Below are 19277 nucleotides of genomic sequence, written 5' to 3' on the forward strand. Positions count from 1 at the left end.
AATACGCCAATTAGCACAAATGGTAAGTTCCGACAGTGCCTACAAGTGTACCTACTGGCCGCTAAATGGCAATACCGGTTTCATATGTATACACCTGGTAAAACCTCTTCAGGGCATGTGACACAGCTATATTACCGACCTCACTTTATCAGTTCACTGAATGTTCTTTTGAACCTAAGAACTTTTTTTGTAAATAAAATATCGAGCTGAAACTTTGGAAAATGTATTAGAGTACAATAAAGTACGTTTAGGTACTGCATTTTGGTAGGAACTTCACTGATAATTATTTTATCATTTTTCTGAACCTCCACATTTTTTTAACGTTCGAACTTTTTTTATACATAAAATATCGGTCTCAAACTTTGAGAAATGCAAGATCCGAATCAAAACTACGTTTTAGTACAAAGCTTAATAATAAAAGATGTAAAAAAAATTTCACCTATCAATTCCAACGGCATCAGCCGGTAACGTTGTCGGTAATATAGGTATTTAGCTGTGTCACATGCCCTTAAGGACATGTGATACTTACAGTTTCCCCGGCTTTTTTCCCACAAAAATGAAAAATTTTAATAACTGAATTCGGAGATGCTATAAAATATCATAACGGACGTCCCCGAACTCTTGTTTGAGGAATAATAACAAAAAAATGTATTGTGCTAAATAAAAATTTTATGCATATGCATTATTTTGAGGTTACGTCGTTTTTCATCTCTGCCTTTCCGATAATCTGGAAATTATTTATGAAATAAACTTTTTTGATTGGCTGCAAACAAGGTTAGTTCCGGGAGATTAGTTACTATGTTTATTTGCAAGTCCAAAGTTTTCGGCCAAAAATATTGTGTAGTTTATAAGTAACGCACAGGAGAATTGTAACATACATAACCTCCAAATGTACACACGTTGTTAGCAATATCAAAAAATTTTTTGAAAAAAACACAAATAAAGTGTGCGGGGACGTCCGCGCTATCATTTCCCAGATTTTGAAGGCAAAATATTTTTTATCCTCGGAAAAAAGCCGGGGGAATCTAACACTGAAAAAATCGATACTATTTCCTAATCGCTATGCAAATTAATCACATTTTGCCAAATTAAAACTTTTTTGAGTTAACCTACAAAAAAAGTGTGTGGGGACGTCCGTTAGCATGTTCACTATCATTTCCAAAATTTTTAAAACAAAATATTTATTATTCTAGAAAAAAAGCCGGGGGAACCTAAAACTGGTAAAATCGACAATTTTCTAAGTATCACATGCCCTTAAGAGGTTTTATAAGATTTCCGAGAATTTTAATGATTATATATGATTTTTATTCACTTTCAAGGTATTTTCATACATTTCGCACAACTTCAGGTATAAGCAAATTTTATATAGCATCACAGTTTTTACAATATTTTAGTGCATTTCATAGAATTTATTGACAAAAATTGAGATATTTAATAGAATTTAAAAATATTTTAAGATATTTCCAAAATTTTTAAAAAATTTTGAAATTTTTAGGATAATTAAAAATATTTCAAAGAATTTGAGAGATTTTATGGAACTTTTAAATAATCAAAGAAGTTTCAAGAGGACTAGAAAATTTGTAATTATTTCCAGATATTTTTAAAAACTGCAAGGAATTTTCATTCAAGAGCTTCAAAAAGTTTCAAGAAATTTCAAAATATTTTAAGAGTTTGGAAGTATCTTAGGGTGTTTAAATAAAATCTTAAAAATTGTATTTTCATTTCAGTAATTTAATGGGAATTCAAAGGGTTTTAAATATTTTAGTGTATTCTAAAAGATTCCAAGGCATTTTCGAAAGATTACAAATTTTTAAAAGAATTTCCAAAGATTGTAATGATTTTATGGGATTTAAAAAAAATTGCAAAAGGTAAAAAAATTTAGGAAGCTATCGAACGATTTTACAAGACCTATAAGGATTTCAGTAATTTAAAGGGATTTCAAAAGCTTTTAAGGTATTTTAATTAATTTTCCAGAATTTCAAGAAAATTCATCAGATTTCATAGAATTTCACGGTATTTTATCATATTTCAATGGTTCCCAAACAATGTATTCGCAAAAACTAAGGGATTTCGTAGAATTTCATAGATTTGAAGAAATTTAAATTAGTTTTTGCAATTTATTTGGAATTGATTTTTTATCAATTTTATCGAATTTTTCTTATTTGCAAGAAACCCCTCTAAATTTATTACAATTTTACTGAAATGAATTTTTCCTAAAGTCGTTAAAATTCACCTGAATTTCTTATAAATTTCATGGATTTTTTTTCCTTCAAAAGAATTAGAAATTAGTCAATCTTTGTCATTTTGAATCTATTACAGTCTCATCTAATTTTTGTCTTTTTAGATGGCTTCACGCCTTTAATGGCTTTATGCAATTGCCCGCGAGGAACAAGTGAAAATTGCTTGCAGTCCTTACATCTTTTGTTGGAAGCCAAGGCTAATGTAAATGCAACTAGCAAACGAAGGTGATGCAAAAAATGATGAACTCAAAAAAAAAAATAAAAATATTTCGAAACCAGTTCAGATTAAAATTTATTTATATTTTTTTCTTTCAGGGAAACTGCTTTAATGTACGCTTCCAAAATGAGGGACCCCGAATTCGTTCTAGAACTTGTCAAAAATTTGAGAACTGTTAATATGCCCGACAGTGAAGGCCAAACAGTTTAGTGTTTAAGTTTTTATCTATTTTTAATTAAATCCTCTTTCATTATTTTTTGGTGAGTCTAATATTTCTTTCCTTTACAGGCATTATTTTACGCAGTTAAGGCTAATCGTTTCGAAGTAGTTGAGATACTTTTAGCTGCCAATGCCGATATTTTGGTTAAAGATCGGTTTTCCACGACTCCCTACGATATTGCAAAGACTAAAGGATTCGACAAAGTAATTTATTATGCCATCTGCATTAACAGGCCTCGGACTCACCACGCTCTTTACTCTATTTCACACTTTTTTTAGTCATTTTAAACGAAAAAAAGCAGTTTAATTGAACCAAAATGGACAAATTTCCAAAAAAATAGTTGAATCATCAACCAAAACAGATTAATTATCAACCAAACTGTTGTAGTTTTAACCAAATAGTTCAATTTTCAATCAAAAAGATGAATTTACCAAACAGAAGACTATTTTTCTACTGAACATATGAATTATTAACAAAATACATTTTTACCCAAATAGTTGACTTTTTAACCAACAAGATTAATTTTTTAATAGGAAAAACGTTTTTTCAAACATTATTGTTAATTTTTATTTTTTTCGTTCCTAAAAATTCTCACTAAACAGTTGAATTATTATCTAAATAGTTGAATTTTAATCTAAAACATATTAATTTTCAACAAAATAATTGCATTTTTAACCTACAAATTTATTATCTACCGAAGAACATTTCTAAAAAAAAAAACATAATATCAGAATCAGAAAACTTAACTTTTCTACTAAATTGTTTAAGTTTTTAGCAGAAAATACTGGATTTTCTACAGAACAGTTACATTTTCATCAAAAAAGTTAATTTTCAACCGAACGAGATTAATTTCTAACCAGAGTTGAATTTTTGATAAAAAAGGTAAAATTTCTACACAAAGAGATGAATTTTTAAAAGAAAAAGATGAATTTCTAACAAAATAGTTGAATTTTCATTTGCAAAAATTAATTTTTAACAACAACAAAAAACAATTTTCAACTGAAATGACCCATCTTCAACCAAGGAATTAAATTCCTGGCCGAAAAAGATGAATTTTCAACCAAAAATGTATTAGTGGATATTTAAAAAAAATGTATTCAAATTAAAAAGCATTAACAGATTAAATTTAACCAAGCAGTTTCATTTTTAACCATAAAAATTGATTTTTTATCAAAAAAAATAGCAATTTTGAACAAAATACTTCAATTTGGAACCAATTAACTTAAATTTTCTATGAAATTGTGAAATTTGCGAGCCAAAAACACGAAATTGCTGCAAGATGGTTGAATTTTTTCCAAAAAAGTTTACTTCAAACAAAACAGATTAATTTTTAATCAGAGTTGCAATTTTTATCATAAAAGGTGAAATTTCTAGACAAAGAAATGAATTTTTAACTAAAATGAATAGTGGCATTTTTACGAAAGAAATGAATTTTTAACTAATAAAAATCAATTTTAAGTTAACAAAATTAATGTTTAACCAAAAAAACGAATTTTCAACAAAGCATATAAAATTTTCAATAATGAAAATTAGTTTTAACCAAAAAAAAAAAACGAATTTTCGACTAAAATTATGAATCTTCAACCCAAGAGTTGTATTTTTAACCAAAATATTGATTTTTTTTACCAAAAAAGACAAATTTTCATAAAAATACCTAAATTTGGAATAAAATATCTTAAATTTTTTACCAAATTGTTTAATTTTCGAAACAAAAATACGAATTTTCTGAAAAACAGATAAATTTTTTACAAAAAAGTTCACTTTTGATCGAAACATATTAATTTTTAACTAGAGTTGCATTTTTAATAAAGAAGGTAGCATTTCTACAGAAAGAGATGAATTTTCATGGAAATTTTTATTTTTTTTATAGAAGACGTTTAGTTTTTAACGAAGGATTTGAATTATCAAAAAAAAATATATATTAGTTGATTTTTCAAACAAAAATATGTATACTTTTTTTTACTTTTTTCAAAATAAAAAGCAGTTGGGTTTAACAAACAAGAAAAAGGAAACCATTTTTTTAACAAAATACTTGAATTCTTAACTAAAACAGATTAATTTTCAACCAAACAGTTGCATTTTTAACCCAACCATTTATTGTATACCAAAAGTGTTGAATTAATAAAAAAAAATCGTTCAATTTTCTGTACAAAAAAAATTAATTTTTAACAACAAAAAATGTCAAATAAAACAACGAATCTTCAATAAAAAAATGAACTTTTTTGAAAGTCGTTAAATCTTCCTTTAAGGAATTGAATTTTTAACCGAAGAAGATAAATTTGTATAAGAAAGCATAATAGTTAATATTAAAAACAATTTAATAAAGAACATTTGAATTTTACCAACTAAAAAAGAGTCATTTTTTACCAAACAGTTTCATTTTTAGCCGTATAAATGTGTTTTTTTTCCAACAACAAAAAATTTCATCAAAATATCTAAATTTGGAACCAAATTACGTATTTTTCAGCAAAAAATATGAATTTTCAACCAAAAATTTATTAATCTATGATTAACCGAATGGTAATTCAACTGTTGAATTTTTAACCAAGAAACGTGTCTTTTCAACAAAATGTTAAATTTTTAACGAAGTAATCCAATTTTAAACTAAATATTAAAATTTTTAATAAAAAAAGAATAATTCTACGCGAAAAATTTAATAGTAGTTTTTTCAACCGGTAAGAATAAACTTTCAAACAAAAATAGTTGGATTTTTTAGTGTTTTATTAATTCAAATGAAATTAAAGTTGAAAAATTTTAAGAAATAGGGAAATAAGGAAAAGACTATGAAGTCTGCGATAAATAAATCGGAATTTTGTAAATTTATACACTAAAGAATAGAATTTTAAATAAACATTGAAAATAATTTTTAATACTTCTAAAATATTAGACTAGAAGACTGAGAACTCTGCTTAAATAATAAAGTTAATTTTTTATTGCACACTTTTTGATTTCGGGCTATACACTTTTAAATTAAGACTACGCATAAGTTTAATACTTGAAAAATATCATAATATTTTCAAGTTTAATTTTTTATAAAATAATTAAATTTTTAATAAAATATTAAAATTTTCAACCTAAAAAGATGAATCTTCAACCAAATGAATGAATTTTAAACGAAAAAAGATTAAACTTCAACCAAAAACATTTGCATTTCTAACCCGAAACTTTAAATTTTCAACAAAACAGTTAAATTTTTAACCGAAGAGTTGCATTAAAAACAAAAATTAAACTTTTAATACAATAATAGTTTAAGTTCTAATCAAATGGTTTACCTTTGAAACTACAAAGATGATTTCTTAACCAAAACGATGGAAAAAGACAAATTATCAAAACAAAAAAAAATGAATTTTGAATAAAGTAGGTGAACTTTGAACCAAAATTTACAAATTTTCTATCAGAAAGTTGAATTTTCAGCACGCAAATATTAATTATCTAACAAAAAGACGATTTTTCAACAAAATAATAAAATTCATTTCCAAAGAGATTAATTTTAAATGAGAATGATGAATCTTCAAGCACAAAAAAATAGAATTTTTTTACAGAGTAATTCAACTACCATCGCAGAAATTTACCTTTATAATCAAAGAGACGTTTTTTTTAAGAAAGATTTTTGAGTCAAGAAAGAAAAAAATTTCCTTCAAATTATTGGACTTTCAAGCCAAAAAACAAATTTTTTGCGTGACTGTTTTATTATGAGCCCGAAAGTATGAATTTTCAACAAAAAAAGTTAATTTGTAACCAAAAAGTTTTGAGTTTTAACCAAAAAAGAAGAAATTTCCACCAAAAAGATTAAGTTTTCTACCAATAAAAACGAATTTTTAACTAAAAAAGATCAGTTTTCGTCAACAAAAATGGACAAGATACATTTTCAGGTAAAAAATTAATTTACAATAGAAAAACGAATTTTCAACAAAATATTTAAATTTTCAATCAGTGATGAAGCCTCAAACCAAAAAAAGTGTTTAAAAAATAGGTTAAATTTTTACCCAAGTCGTTGAATTTAAAATTCAAAAAAAATCTATTTTCAGAATGGTTAAATTTTCAATTAAGAAAATTAATTAAAAAAAAAAGAAGTGGCAACACAAAAAGATGAATTCCCAACTAAAATTCTTCTTTTTATTTTAAATTAACTTTTTACCTGAGAATGTATCATGTACATTTTTGTTGTGGTAAATTGATCTTTTTTAGTTAAAAATTCTTTTTTATTGGTAGAAGGCTCAATCTATTTGACGGAAGTTTCTTCTTTTTTGGTTAAAACTGCAAAGTGTTTGGTTACAAATTAATTTTGTTTTGTTCATAATTCATACTTCTGGGTTCAAAATGCAACTGTTTTGCGAAAAATTTGTTTTTTGGCTTGAAAGTTCAACAATTTAAATGACATTTTTTTCTTTCTTGACTGAAAAATCTTTCTTTGGAAATGCGTCTTTTTCGTCAGAAATTTAAATTTCTGCGATGATAGTTGAACTACTCTGTAAAAAATTATATTTTTTTGTGCTTGAAGATTCATCATTCTCATTGATTCTTAATTCAACTCTTCGGTTAAAAATTAAACTATTTTATTGAAATTTCGTCTTTTGTTGTTGAAATATAAACTATTTAATTTTGCCTTGAGAGTAAATCTTTCTGTTGAAAATTTAAAGTTTCGAGTTAGAAATGCAAACGTTTTTGGTTGAAGTTTAATCTTTTTTCGTTTAAAATTCATTCATTTTATTGAAGAAATATTTAGATAGATAATTTGAAATATTTAGATATTTTTCAAGTATGAAACTTATGCGTAGTCTTAATTTAAAAGTGTATAGCCCGAAATCAAAAAGTGTGCAATAGAAAATTAACTTTATTTTTCAAGCAGAGTTTTCAGTTTTCTATAGTCTTATATTTTAGAAATATTAAAAATTAACTTCAATGATTATTTAAAATGTTATTCTTTAGTTTACAAATTATCAGAAATCCTATTTATTTATCGCAGACTTCATAGTCTTTTCCCCATTTCGCTCTGTTTCGGTTGAAAATTAAATTATATTTTTTAATTTAACAAATTGGTAGAAAATTTTAGTTATTTGGTTCCAAATTTAGGTATTTTAATGAAATTTGTTGTTGTAAAAAATCAATTTATACTTTTAAAAATGCAACTGCTTGGTAAAAAATTAATCGGTTTTAGTTGGTTAAATTCAAATGCTCTTTAGTAAATTTTTTTTAATATTAACTATTATATATTATATTATATGTTGTTCAGAATTAATTTTTTTGTATTGAAAATTGAACTATTTTTGAAAAAATTCAACTGGAAATTTTTGCTTAATAAATAAAGTTAATTTTCTATTTTATCCAAAAAATAAATTATTAATGTTCTTATTGTAGATAACTGCCTTGCTGGACACGGAAGGAAATGAAGAGGGCTCCATAAGCGATTCGCTGCAATTTCTTGAGTGGAGGGACATGTTTCCGGCACTTGCTAAAAAGGATGACGAGAATTTGAATTTCGACATTGCGACTATTTTGTACGGAATGGGAATGGATAGGTACAAAGATCTTTTCCGTGGAATGGATCTTAAGACGTTTTTAAAACTGACTGAAAAACAATTGGAAGAGTTAGGAATGGATATGAGCGTTCATAGAAAAAGATTTATTGAGGATCTTCATAAATTACATACAAAGAAGTGGGATCTGCGAAGCTTGGGAGCGATAAAAAAGGCCTTGCCTTTTACGTGAGTTTCTCTAATTCTTTATTTTCAAAAATCTTATTTATTTATTTATTTCTTGACCAGGAATTTTACAAATTTTCAGAAAAAAAATCTGTCCAAGTTCGATTTCGACAGTTTTTTTAAATAATTAGTTGAATTGATATTTTTTGAAATTATGATATCATTCAGTTTACAATTCCTAATTCAAAAATCTTTTACTTTGAAAATTCTTCATTTTAGATTTTTATTTTTAAGCGTATAATGTTTATTTAAAGAATTGTAAAGTCCAGTCTTAAAGACTTAAACAATTACAAATTAAAAGCGTTCGAAGTTGAAAATTCTTGATAAAAATCAGCATTATTTTATCAACTGTAAATATAAATAAATGAATAAATAATTTTTTATATGGGTACGTACTTTAAGTATTAAAAACTGCACAATAATTTATTTGATAAAATGATTCTAAATTTGCTCAAAATTTAAGAATTTCTAGATATTTACTGTTTGAATTTGAAAGTCTTAATCAGTACAAAAATGTAAATGTTTTCTACTTAAAAATAACTTAATAATAATATATTCGAAATTAGAGGCTTTTATTGAATAAAAAATATTGTTTAGGTCTAAATTATTCACTTTTTAACCCATTTAATTTAAAAAAATTTAATTAAGAAAAATAACAATTATTTAATATTTAGCAATATTTGACTATTAATTTAATACGATTAAATTGAAGCGAAATATTCAAAACCAAACCATTTTAGTTTTAATTGTTTGACATAGAAAGCTTTGAATTGTTAAAATTTCGAAAAGCTTTTGAAGTTTTAACGTTACAATTTTTATCAAGTTAAAAAAAATTTTTTAAGTAATTTAAAGAGATATATAGAAGTTTTGAAAAGCTTCATAATTAATTTGAAACTTGATTTGATGTCAAGTCATTTAAGCGAAGTGTGTGAAATTTTTTTCAGTACTACAATTTCTAGAAAATCATGCAAAATTTTTTTTTAATCCTTAAAATCTTCCAGAGTCTTTTTTTTGTAACAATTTTGAAAATCTCTTAAAATCTTTTTAAATATTCTGTTAAAATAATTTTTCAAACTGAAAAATCATTTTCAATTTTCCTAGGAATATTAAGAAAATGTTTTTATTCTTTTGGAGATTTTCACAATTCTTAAAAAGCTTCTGAATTTTTTCTTTGAAATCTGCAAAAATCTATATTTTGTTTTAAATTAGGTTGTCGGCACTTGCCCCTAAATTTCGGTACCAATAGTCAAATTTTTTTAGTACATACACTTTGTTTAAATGATTTAATATAATTTCAAGTTCTAAATTAATTATGAATCTTTTTAAAACTTCTAAATATATCTTAAAATTACTCGAATTTTTTCTAAAAATAATTAGTGTTCAATTGTTATTTGTAAATCCAAAGTTGAAAGAAATTTGTTTATAATCGCAGGATTTTCTAGCAGTTGTAGGAAAAATTCAATTAATTTTATAAGTTATTTATAAGCTCGAAAAAAATTTTTTTAATTATTTCAAATTTGAACAAATCCAAAACAACTTCTAAATATCTCAAGATTTTTAAATACTATTTTAAAGCTTTTCAAGGAGGCTTAAACTATTTAAAATAAAAATAATGTAACTTCTAATTTAATTCAAAATCAAATTCTAATTAAAATATAATTTAGGTATAGTTCTAATTAAATTTTAATTTTAACATTTTTAATGTTTTTAGTCTAAAATAACTAAATAATGTAATTTTGAAATTTTTTAAAATTCATTGATTGATTCTTTAATTTAGATTATTGAAAATGTTAACGTCGATTCATATTTTTTGATCTTAATCTAAATTTTTGAATGTTAAAAATTCTGAATTTTGTACTTTTTCTGCATTTCATTTAAAACTTTTCAATTGAAATGTGTTAGTACCTTCCAGTTTATATGTGTAAATTATTCAGCACTTGAATACAACATTTTTAAACTGAAAAACTTTTAAACTTCAATTTTGAAAGTTGAAAATTCAAGATTTCCATTTAAAAAAGAAAGAACTTTTAGAATAGATTAATTTTTAATGACAGTGATGAATTTTCTACCAAAAATATGAAGTTTTGACCAAATAGTGGAATTTTCAACTCAAAAGATGAATTTTATACCAAAAAAATATACAGTTTCAATAAAATATATAAATTTCCAACAAAAAAAGATAATTTAGAAAACCAAAACTAGAATAGTTCAATTTGCAGTTAGAAAAGTAAATTTCGCACAACAAAAAACAAGTTTTCAGCCAAATTATTTCATTTTTAACTAGCAATATATATTTGCAAGCAAATATGGAATACTTACATCTTCGGTTAAAAAAATTAATTTTTATTTTAAAAGAAACGAATTTTCAGACAAAGAAATTAATTTTTAATCACAGTGATAAATTTTCAATTAAAAAAATGAATTTTTGATCAAATAGTGGAACTTTCAATCCAAAAGATGAATTTTCTATTTTAAAAAATGCATTTTTAACTAAATATTTTTTTTCACCAAAGAAATAAATTCTTAGCCAAAAATAGAATAGTTAAATTTTCTATAAAAAAGAACATTTTTTAACGAAAAGGATTACATTTCTATCGAAAAAAGGTCAATTCTCCACAAAGAAAAGAATGGGTAAAGTCAATTTTGAAACAAAATTATAAATCTGCAACTAAAAAGATATATTTTCTACCAAAAATAATAAATTTCTATAAAAAAGATCAATTTTCGTTAAAAAATTGAACAATTAAATTTTTAGTTAAAAAAATTAATTCTAAACAAGATAAAACTAATTTTCAACAAAAAAAGATCAATGTTCAACGAATAAGATGAATTTTCTACCAATATAGACGAATTTTTAACAAAATACATGAATTTTCAAACAAATATTTGAATTTTTAAAGATGTACGATTTAAATTTTCAGTTCAAACAATTAATTTTCAAATAGAAGACCTAATTTTCAACGAAATAATTAAATTTCGAAAAAAAAAGTTTTGTCAAGTAAAATGATGAATCATCAACCAAATAAATGCATTTTTTATAAAGTATATTTCAACCCAAAAAGATTAAAATTTTATACAAAAAATAGTTTAATTGAACCAAAAAAGATGAATTTTCAAAAAAATAGTTTGAATCCTAAACCAAAAGAAATTAATTTTCAACAAAATGTTTGCGATTTTTTATCATAATAATAAAATTAATTTCGACTTAAGTTTTTCGAAAATTCCCTAACTCTTATCAGGTTTTCCCTGACTTTCTGGAATTACCTGGTCTGTAGCAACTCTGTCATTTCAAAAAGTATATGTTTATTTCATTCTAGAATTTTTTTAAATCAATAAATGCCTTAAATTATCTTAAATATTGTATAAAGGCTCTGTTCGAGCTCAAATTCTGAGCCAATATTTTTACAAAAATGACACTAATGTTTCATGGATGTTTCATTGATTGTCAAAATGTCCAATTTACTGTATAAATCAACTTTATATTATAAGTTTATTATTTTTTTTTAAATGCATGCAACTATTTTGCCTCTATTTTTTCAAAATGCCACTATAGGCACTAATTTTGATCTCTGAAAAAAAGTCTGAGCTTTTTATTATACTATTAAATCGCCCAGTGATGATTAAAATTGTTATATTTTTTTTCATAGAGTTTACGATGGAGTTGTATCTTTGGGTAACGCAGCAAAGCAGATGAGCATCGTGGGCTCTAGTTTTCGCTTTATTAAGGATACTTTAATGAGAGGTCATAAAGAAAATCTGGAACTCTCTCCGGACGAAAAGATCGAGTACACATATGAACTCCAGAAAACTCAGGATTCGTTGGTGAAGCTCAAAAAGGAACTTTGCTTGGTTCAAAAACTTGCAGAAAAGGTATTTAAGACATAACGGACCGTATTTTCATGTTTAGTTTATTATTTGTTTATTTTTCATTTTTGTTGAAAATTTAACAATTTTCTTAAAAAGACATCCTTTTTTGTTTCAAATTCAACTACTTTATTAAAAACTCGTCTTTTTGTGTTAAAGGTTAAAATCTTTTTGTGGAACATTAACCTTTTGTTTAAAATTCATATTTTGTTGCTGATAAATGAACTGCAATCTTTTTTGGATGAACAATTTTCTGAAAATTTGTCATTTTTATTTAAAACTTCATCTTTTTTAGTTGAAATATTGCATCTTTCTTGGATAAAAATGCAACTGCTTTTTTGAAAATTCAATTATTTCCTAGAATATTGACTTTTTATTTAAAATTCCTGTTTTTGTGTTGAAAAGTCAAATGAAATCATTTCAGATAAAAATTCAACTATTTTTTTGTAAATTTGTCTTCTTGATTTAACAGCTCATCTGTTTTATTAGAATTTTCATTTTTCTTGGACAAAAATGCAACTGTTTGTTTAAAAATTTAAGAACCTTGTTAAAAAGACGTCCTTTTTGGTTAAAAGTTCGAATATTTAGCAGAAAATTAACTTAATATTTACAATTATTATTTTTGGTTGAAAATTGAAATATTTCGTAGAAAATTAATACTGTTTGTTTAAAATATATATTTTGTGGTTCAAAAATGAGCTGAAATATTGTCTGGTTGAAAGTTCTACTTTAAAAGAAAAATTGTCATTTTTTATTTATGATGTATCTCTTTTAGTACCAATTTCATCTTTCCTGCAGAAAAATGCAACTGTTTGGTAGAGAATTCAACTATTCTGTTAAAAATTCATTCTTTTTTTTTTAATTCTTCCCTTCGAATTCAAAATTCAATATTTTTCGTAGAAACATATTTTTTTTAAATAAAAATTCATATATTTTGAGAGAAATTTCGTCTTTTTTAGATACAAATGCAACTATTTGGTAGAGAATTGAACAATTTCATTAAAAATTAAAAAATTTAATTAAAAATTTGTCTTTTTACCAGAAAACTCATGTATATTGTTGAAAATACACGCATTTTGTTAGAAAAAAATCTATTTTTTTACAGAACATTATCTTTTTCTTTGAAAGTGAATCTAGTTTAAAAAATGTTGTCGATTGCAAATTCAAGTATTCCAGTTAAATATTTATCAGAATTCAATGTTCTTGGTTGAAAATTCGTCCTTGTGGTCAAAAATTAAATTATTTCATTTAATTATTCATCATCTTAGTTGAAAATTGATCTTTCTAGTTTGAACTTCAACTATTCTAGCCAAAGATTGAAATTTTAGTTGAAATTTAATCACTTTCCTTGAAAATATAACTATTTTTTAAAGTTAGTTTTTTTGGTTGAATGTAATTTTTTTAACTGAAAATTTAACTTTTTCCCCTCGAATATGAAAAATTATCTTTTCCATTGAACGTTAATTTTCTGGTCTAAAAATTATTCTTGTGCATTTAAAGATTCATAATTTGAATTTAAGATTTATTTCTTGGGTTGAAAAATTAGCTCTTTGATTGAAAATTTGTTTTCTCTTTGGATAAAAAGGAATTTTTTCCGAAAAATTAACTATTTTTTAAAAATTTGTTTCCTTTTTGGTTGAAAATGATTTATTTTTGCATTTTAACTGAAAATGAAAATATTAAACCAGTTAAATATTCCATAATTTTAATTAAAAACTAATTTTGGTTTCAGTAAAAATTATTTTTTGGTAGTTCATTTTTTTGGTCTTAGTTTAATATTTCATATTCTTATTTAAAAATTCATCTGTTTGGTTGAATATTAATTTTTTCAACTTAAAATTTAATTATTTAACTTTTGGTTGACAATTTATCTTTTTTCAGTAAAAATTAATTTTTTTTAGTTTGAAAGTTCAAATATTTCAGTTGTAGATTCATTTTTGTCTAAACTTATGTTCTTGGTTTAAAATTCAACTATTCCAGTTGAAGAATCATAATTTTAGTCGAAAATTTATCTTTTTGGCTTACAATTCAACTGTTTCAGTTAAAGATTCATAATTTTATTTAAAAATTTATTATTTTGCAATTTTTTGCTCTGTTGTGTTAAACGATGTTTGGAATGAATGTCATAATTTAAATTAATTTTTGCGTTTTGCCACAAATATGAATATGTTATTTTTAGTTGATCGGGAAAATGTTAAAACTTGACTTTCAAAATTTATGTTACAATTAGGCATTTTCTCTTAACAACCAGCTAACTTGATTTTGTTGAGTTCTGAGGGAAAAACATTTTTTCTGTGTAAATTTATTTGAAAATTAGTTTTTAATTTTTAAGCATTTTTGAGAATTTTTAAGAATATGAAAGAATAAAATGATAATAATTATTATTTATTGCGTAAATATTAACAAAAAAAAAGTTCTGTCCCATGCATTTGGTGCGAGACTTGTGTATGTTGAAGTACTCGATTTTTATATTAAATTTATTTTCAGATTGATAAAGAAACCGAGATTTCAACTCCAGCGACCTATATTCCAAAGAAGAAATCTTACAACTGGACAATAGCTTTAAGCGTTACTGTAATGGCAGGAATGTTTCTCTCGAAAAATAAGTTTGTGCAAAAGTTGTGGAGCGAGTAGAAGTTTCAAAGAAAGTACAATTTTCGTTGAAACTCGAATTTTTGAACTTCATATTCGCAAGTCGGATCGTGTCATTCCTAGAAATACGTCTTCCTTGGATTAAGTTAGTCTAGGATTAAGTATTTAAGTCTTGTCAATAAATAATAAAGAAGAGCGATTTTTTTATAAATATAGAATTTAATTTTTGTTTGTAGAAGAATTGGAGAAAATTTTGTTTTCGATTTTTTTTATAATTCAGGTTGTCTACCCTATCTGGAAAACCTGGAATTGTCAGGGAAGTTTTATATACTTAGAAAAACCTTGAAATGGCAGAGAATTTTTTCGAGAGCGTGCTTAGTTTTTTTTTCTTCAGAATTTGAATTATAAAAATGATTAGCAATAATTTATATATTTTTTTAAGTCATATAATTATATTCTTTTGGTTTGAAATTAAATTATTAAACTGAAAATTTAACTATTCTATTTTTCTGACTCTCTTGACTGAAAGTTATTTCTTTATTATTTATTTATTTCTTTAATGCAAATTAAATTAATAAATTGAAAGCTGAAACTTTTTTGTTAAAAGTTAATTTTTTGGTTGAAGATTCATCATTTAATTTAATTTTTGATTCGTCGATAATTGATATTTTTTAGTTGAAGATTCATCTCTTTTGATAAAAAACTTAAATTTTTGGGATGAAAATTTCTTTGTTTGGTTGAAAATTCAACTATTCCAATTAAAGATTTATTATCCATCTTTTTAGTGGATAATTTATGACTCTGGTTGAAAAATTGTTATTTTATTTGTATGCAAAAATAATCTTTGTAACTAAAAATTTAATTATTCCATTTTTTGTTGAAAATTGATACATTTTAGTTAGAAATTCAAAAATTTGTTTGCAATGTAGTATTTTTTATTAGAAAATTAATATTTTTCTTTGAAAATTTATCTTTGTGGTTGAAGATTCAAGTATTCCAGTTAAATATTCACTATTTTAGTGAAAAATTCACTTTTTTTGGTTGAAAGTTAAACTCTTTTATTAAAAATAAATTTTTTTTAGTTTAAATATATCGAGTGTATTTGTAGATTCATCATTTTAGTGGGAAATTCGTGACAGGATAAATTTTTTTAGTTTTTTTTTTTTGTTGAAAATTAATGTTTTTAACTGAAAGTTTAACTATTCCAAATTTGTTTGAAAACTGTTCTTTTTTTGTTTTTTATTTTTAAAGATTCGGCGTTTTGGTTGATAATTGATCTTTTTAAATTGAAAATTAATCTGTTCTGTTGAAAATCGTATTGTTTAGTTGAAAAATAATCTTTTTTTAGTAAAAATTTAACTATTTGGTTAAAAGTTAATTTATATTGTTAAATTGGAATATTTTTACTTGAAAAGTTAGGATTTCGAAGCGGTTTAAAAATAATTTAATATAGTACCTACATTTATTTTATCTAAATATACACAATACAAATATATAATATAATAAATAAAATAAATATACATAATACAAATTTTTTAATATACTGAATTTTTTTCTAACTCTTATTTTGTTGTTTAATATATTTTTTAAACTGAAAATGTAACTATTACAGTTAAATATTCCGACAATTTAGTTGAACATTTTTTTTTCATGAAAATTTGTCTGTTTGGAAGAAATTAATCGTCTTGGTTAAAAATTATATTTCTGTATGAAAATTAAATTATTCTATTTAAACATAAATTAAAAACTGATTACTTAGTTCAAAAATCTAATTAATTTTTTTTAGAATTATTTTTGTTTTTGTTGATATTCTTTTTTTTAATCGAAAATGTAACATAATGTATCTTATCTAGACAAAAAATCACATTTTTGGTAGAAAATTGATACTCTTTAGTTAGAAATTCAAAAATTTGGTTGGAATGTTGTATGTTTTATTACAAAATTAATATTTTTGTTTGAAAATTCATCTTTTTGGTTAAGGATTTAAGTATTCCAGTCAAATAATCACCATTTTAGTGAAAAATTCACCTTTTTTGGTTGAAAGTTAAACTCTTTTATTAAAAATACATTTTTTTCTTTAAAATTTATCGAGTGTATTTGTAGATTCATCATTTTAGTGGAAAATTCGTGACAGGATAATTTTTTTTAGTTTATTTGTTGTTGAAAATTAATTTTTTTAACTGAAAGTTTAACTATTCCAAATTTGTTTGAAAACTGTTTTTTTTGTTTTATTTTTTTTTATTTTTAAGGATTCGGCGTTTTGGTTGATAATCGATCTTTTTATATTGAAAATTAATCTGTTTTGTTGAAAATCGTATTGTTTGGTAGAAAAATAATCTTTTTTAGTAAAAAATTAACTATTTGGTTAAAAGTTAATTTATATTATTAAAAATTCAATATTTTTACCTGAAAAGTTAGAATTTCGAAGCGGTTTAAAAATAATTTAATATAGTACCTACATTTATTTTATCTAAATATACACAATACAAATATATGATATAATAAATAAAATAAATATACATAATACAAATTTTTTAATATACCGAATTTTTTTCTAACTCTTATTTTGTTGTTTAATATATTTTTTAAACTGAAAATGTAACTATTACAGTTAAATATTCTGACATTTTAGTTGAACATTTTTTTTACATGAAAATTCGTCTATTTGGAAGAAATTAATCGTTTTTGTTAAAAATTATACTTTTGTTTGAAAATTAAATTATTCTAGTTGAAAATTCATTATTTTAGTTGAAAATTGATTACTTAGTTCAAAAATCTAATTAGTTTTTTTAAAATTAGTTTTGTTTTTGTTAAAATTCTTTTTTTTTAACCGAAAATTTAACATAATGTATCTTATCTAGACAAAAATTCACATTTTTGGTAGAAAATTCATATTCTTTAGTTAAAAATTCAAAAATTTGGTTGGAATTTTGTATTTTTTATTACAAAATTAATTTTTTTGTTTGAAAATTAATCTTTTTGGTTGAGGATTTAAGTATTCCTGTTAAATAAACACAATTTTAGTGAAAAATTCATCTTTTATGGTTGAAAGTTAAACTCTTTTATTAAAAATCCATTTTTTTTCTTTCAAATTTATCGAGTGTATTTGTAGATTCATCATTTTAGTGGAAAATTCGTGACTGGCTAAAAATGTTTAGTTTTTTTTCTGTGTGGACAATTTATTTATTTTTTTGAAGATTCAGCTTTTTGGTTGATAATCGATCTTTTTAAATTGAAAATTAATTTGTTTTGATGAAAATTTATGCATTTTGTTGTAAAATCGTTCTTGTTTGGTAGAAAAATAATCTTTTTGGTTAAAAATTTAACTATTTGGTTAAAAGTTAATTCATTTTGTTAAAAATTCAATATTTTTACTTAAAAAGTTACGATTTCTAAGCTGTTTTAAAATAATTTAATACTTCTAATTCATTTATTTTGTTGTTTAATATATTTTTAAATCTGAAAATGCAACTATTAAAGTTAAATATTCCAACATTTTAGTTAAAAATGTTTTTTTTTTGTATGAAAGTTCGTCTATTTGGAAGAAATTAATCTTCTGGGTTAAAAATTATATTTCTGTTTGAAAATTAAATTATTCTAGTTAAAAATTCCTCATTTTAGTTGAAAATTGATTACTTTGTTCGAAAATCTAATTACTTTTTTAAAAATTAGGTTTTTTTTGTTGACATTCTTTTTTTTAACCGAAAATGTAACTTAATTTATTTTTTTGAAATTCATCACTTTAGTTGAAAAATTGTTGTTTTTTTTGTGGAAAATTAATTTTCCAAACTGAATTTAACTTCCAATTTTGGTTGAAAATTGATCTTTTTGTTGAAGAATTTAACTCTTTGGTTGAAAATTAATATTTTTAAACTGAAAATTCAACTATTTGGCTGTGAATTCATATATTTTGTTAAAAGAGGTAGTCTTTTTGGTAGAAAATAAATTTTTGTTTTGTTTGAAAATTCAACTAATTCGTTGAAAAATGCAAAATTTTTTTGAAGTATAAGAAAATAAAATGAAAACTTGTTTGAATTATTATTCAAACTCATTGACCTAAGAGACAAATTAAAAAAAAATGTTATGTTTAATAAAAAAGGTTTATAGTATTATTTAATTATTTAAATAAATAATGATGCTAATAAATGTAAGACTATTTTTTAGCATGATTCGTCAAAGCTTTATAAATTTATCATATTAATCGAATACATAGAAAATAAAGAAAAAAAAACTATTAATGGTATAAACTCGCCAAACTGTATGCATACCTCGAGTTGGCTGTTTTTAAAAATGATAAATGTTCAAATGGCTCGATAATATGAAAAATTATGCCTGAAAAAATTTGCGATACCGGGGGAAAACCTAGAATTGTCAGGGAATTTTTGCCCAGGATTTGAGTAGACACCGTGTAATTGATTTTCAAAAATAAAAGTTGAATCCGA

The 19277-nt window shown here is 23.5% G+C and overlaps 1 protein-coding gene across 3 annotated transcripts in view; it reads left to right on the plus strand.

Moving 5' to 3' along the window:
- The window catches only part of LOC117168955 (ankyrin repeat, SAM and basic leucine zipper domain-containing protein 1-like), a 56794-nt gene extending 41748 nt beyond the window's left edge, over window positions 1-15046 (plus strand). For all 3 annotated transcript variants that reach the window (XM_033354957.1, XM_033354958.1, XM_033354959.1), the window contains 6 exons: window positions 2345-2465; window positions 2556-2661; window positions 2746-2880; window positions 8036-8382; window positions 12027-12249; window positions 14731-15046. In XM_033354957.1, coding sequence (XP_033210848.1) covers window positions 2345-2465; window positions 2556-2661; window positions 2746-2880; window positions 8036-8382; window positions 12027-12249; window positions 14731-14877 — 1079 coding nt within the window. In that variant the 3' untranslated portion in view covers window positions 14878-15046. The remainder of the gene's footprint in view (window positions 1-2344; window positions 2466-2555; window positions 2662-2745; window positions 2881-8035; window positions 8383-12026; window positions 12250-14730) is intronic.
- The last annotated feature ends 4231 nt before the right edge of the window (window positions 15047-19277 follow it).

This window comes from Belonocnema kinseyi, chromosome 3, assembly GCF_010883055.1.
Source record: "Belonocnema kinseyi isolate 2016_QV_RU_SX_M_011 chromosome 3, B_treatae_v1, whole genome shotgun sequence".
NCBI lineage: Eukaryota > Metazoa > Arthropoda > Insecta > Hymenoptera > Cynipidae > Belonocnema > Belonocnema kinseyi.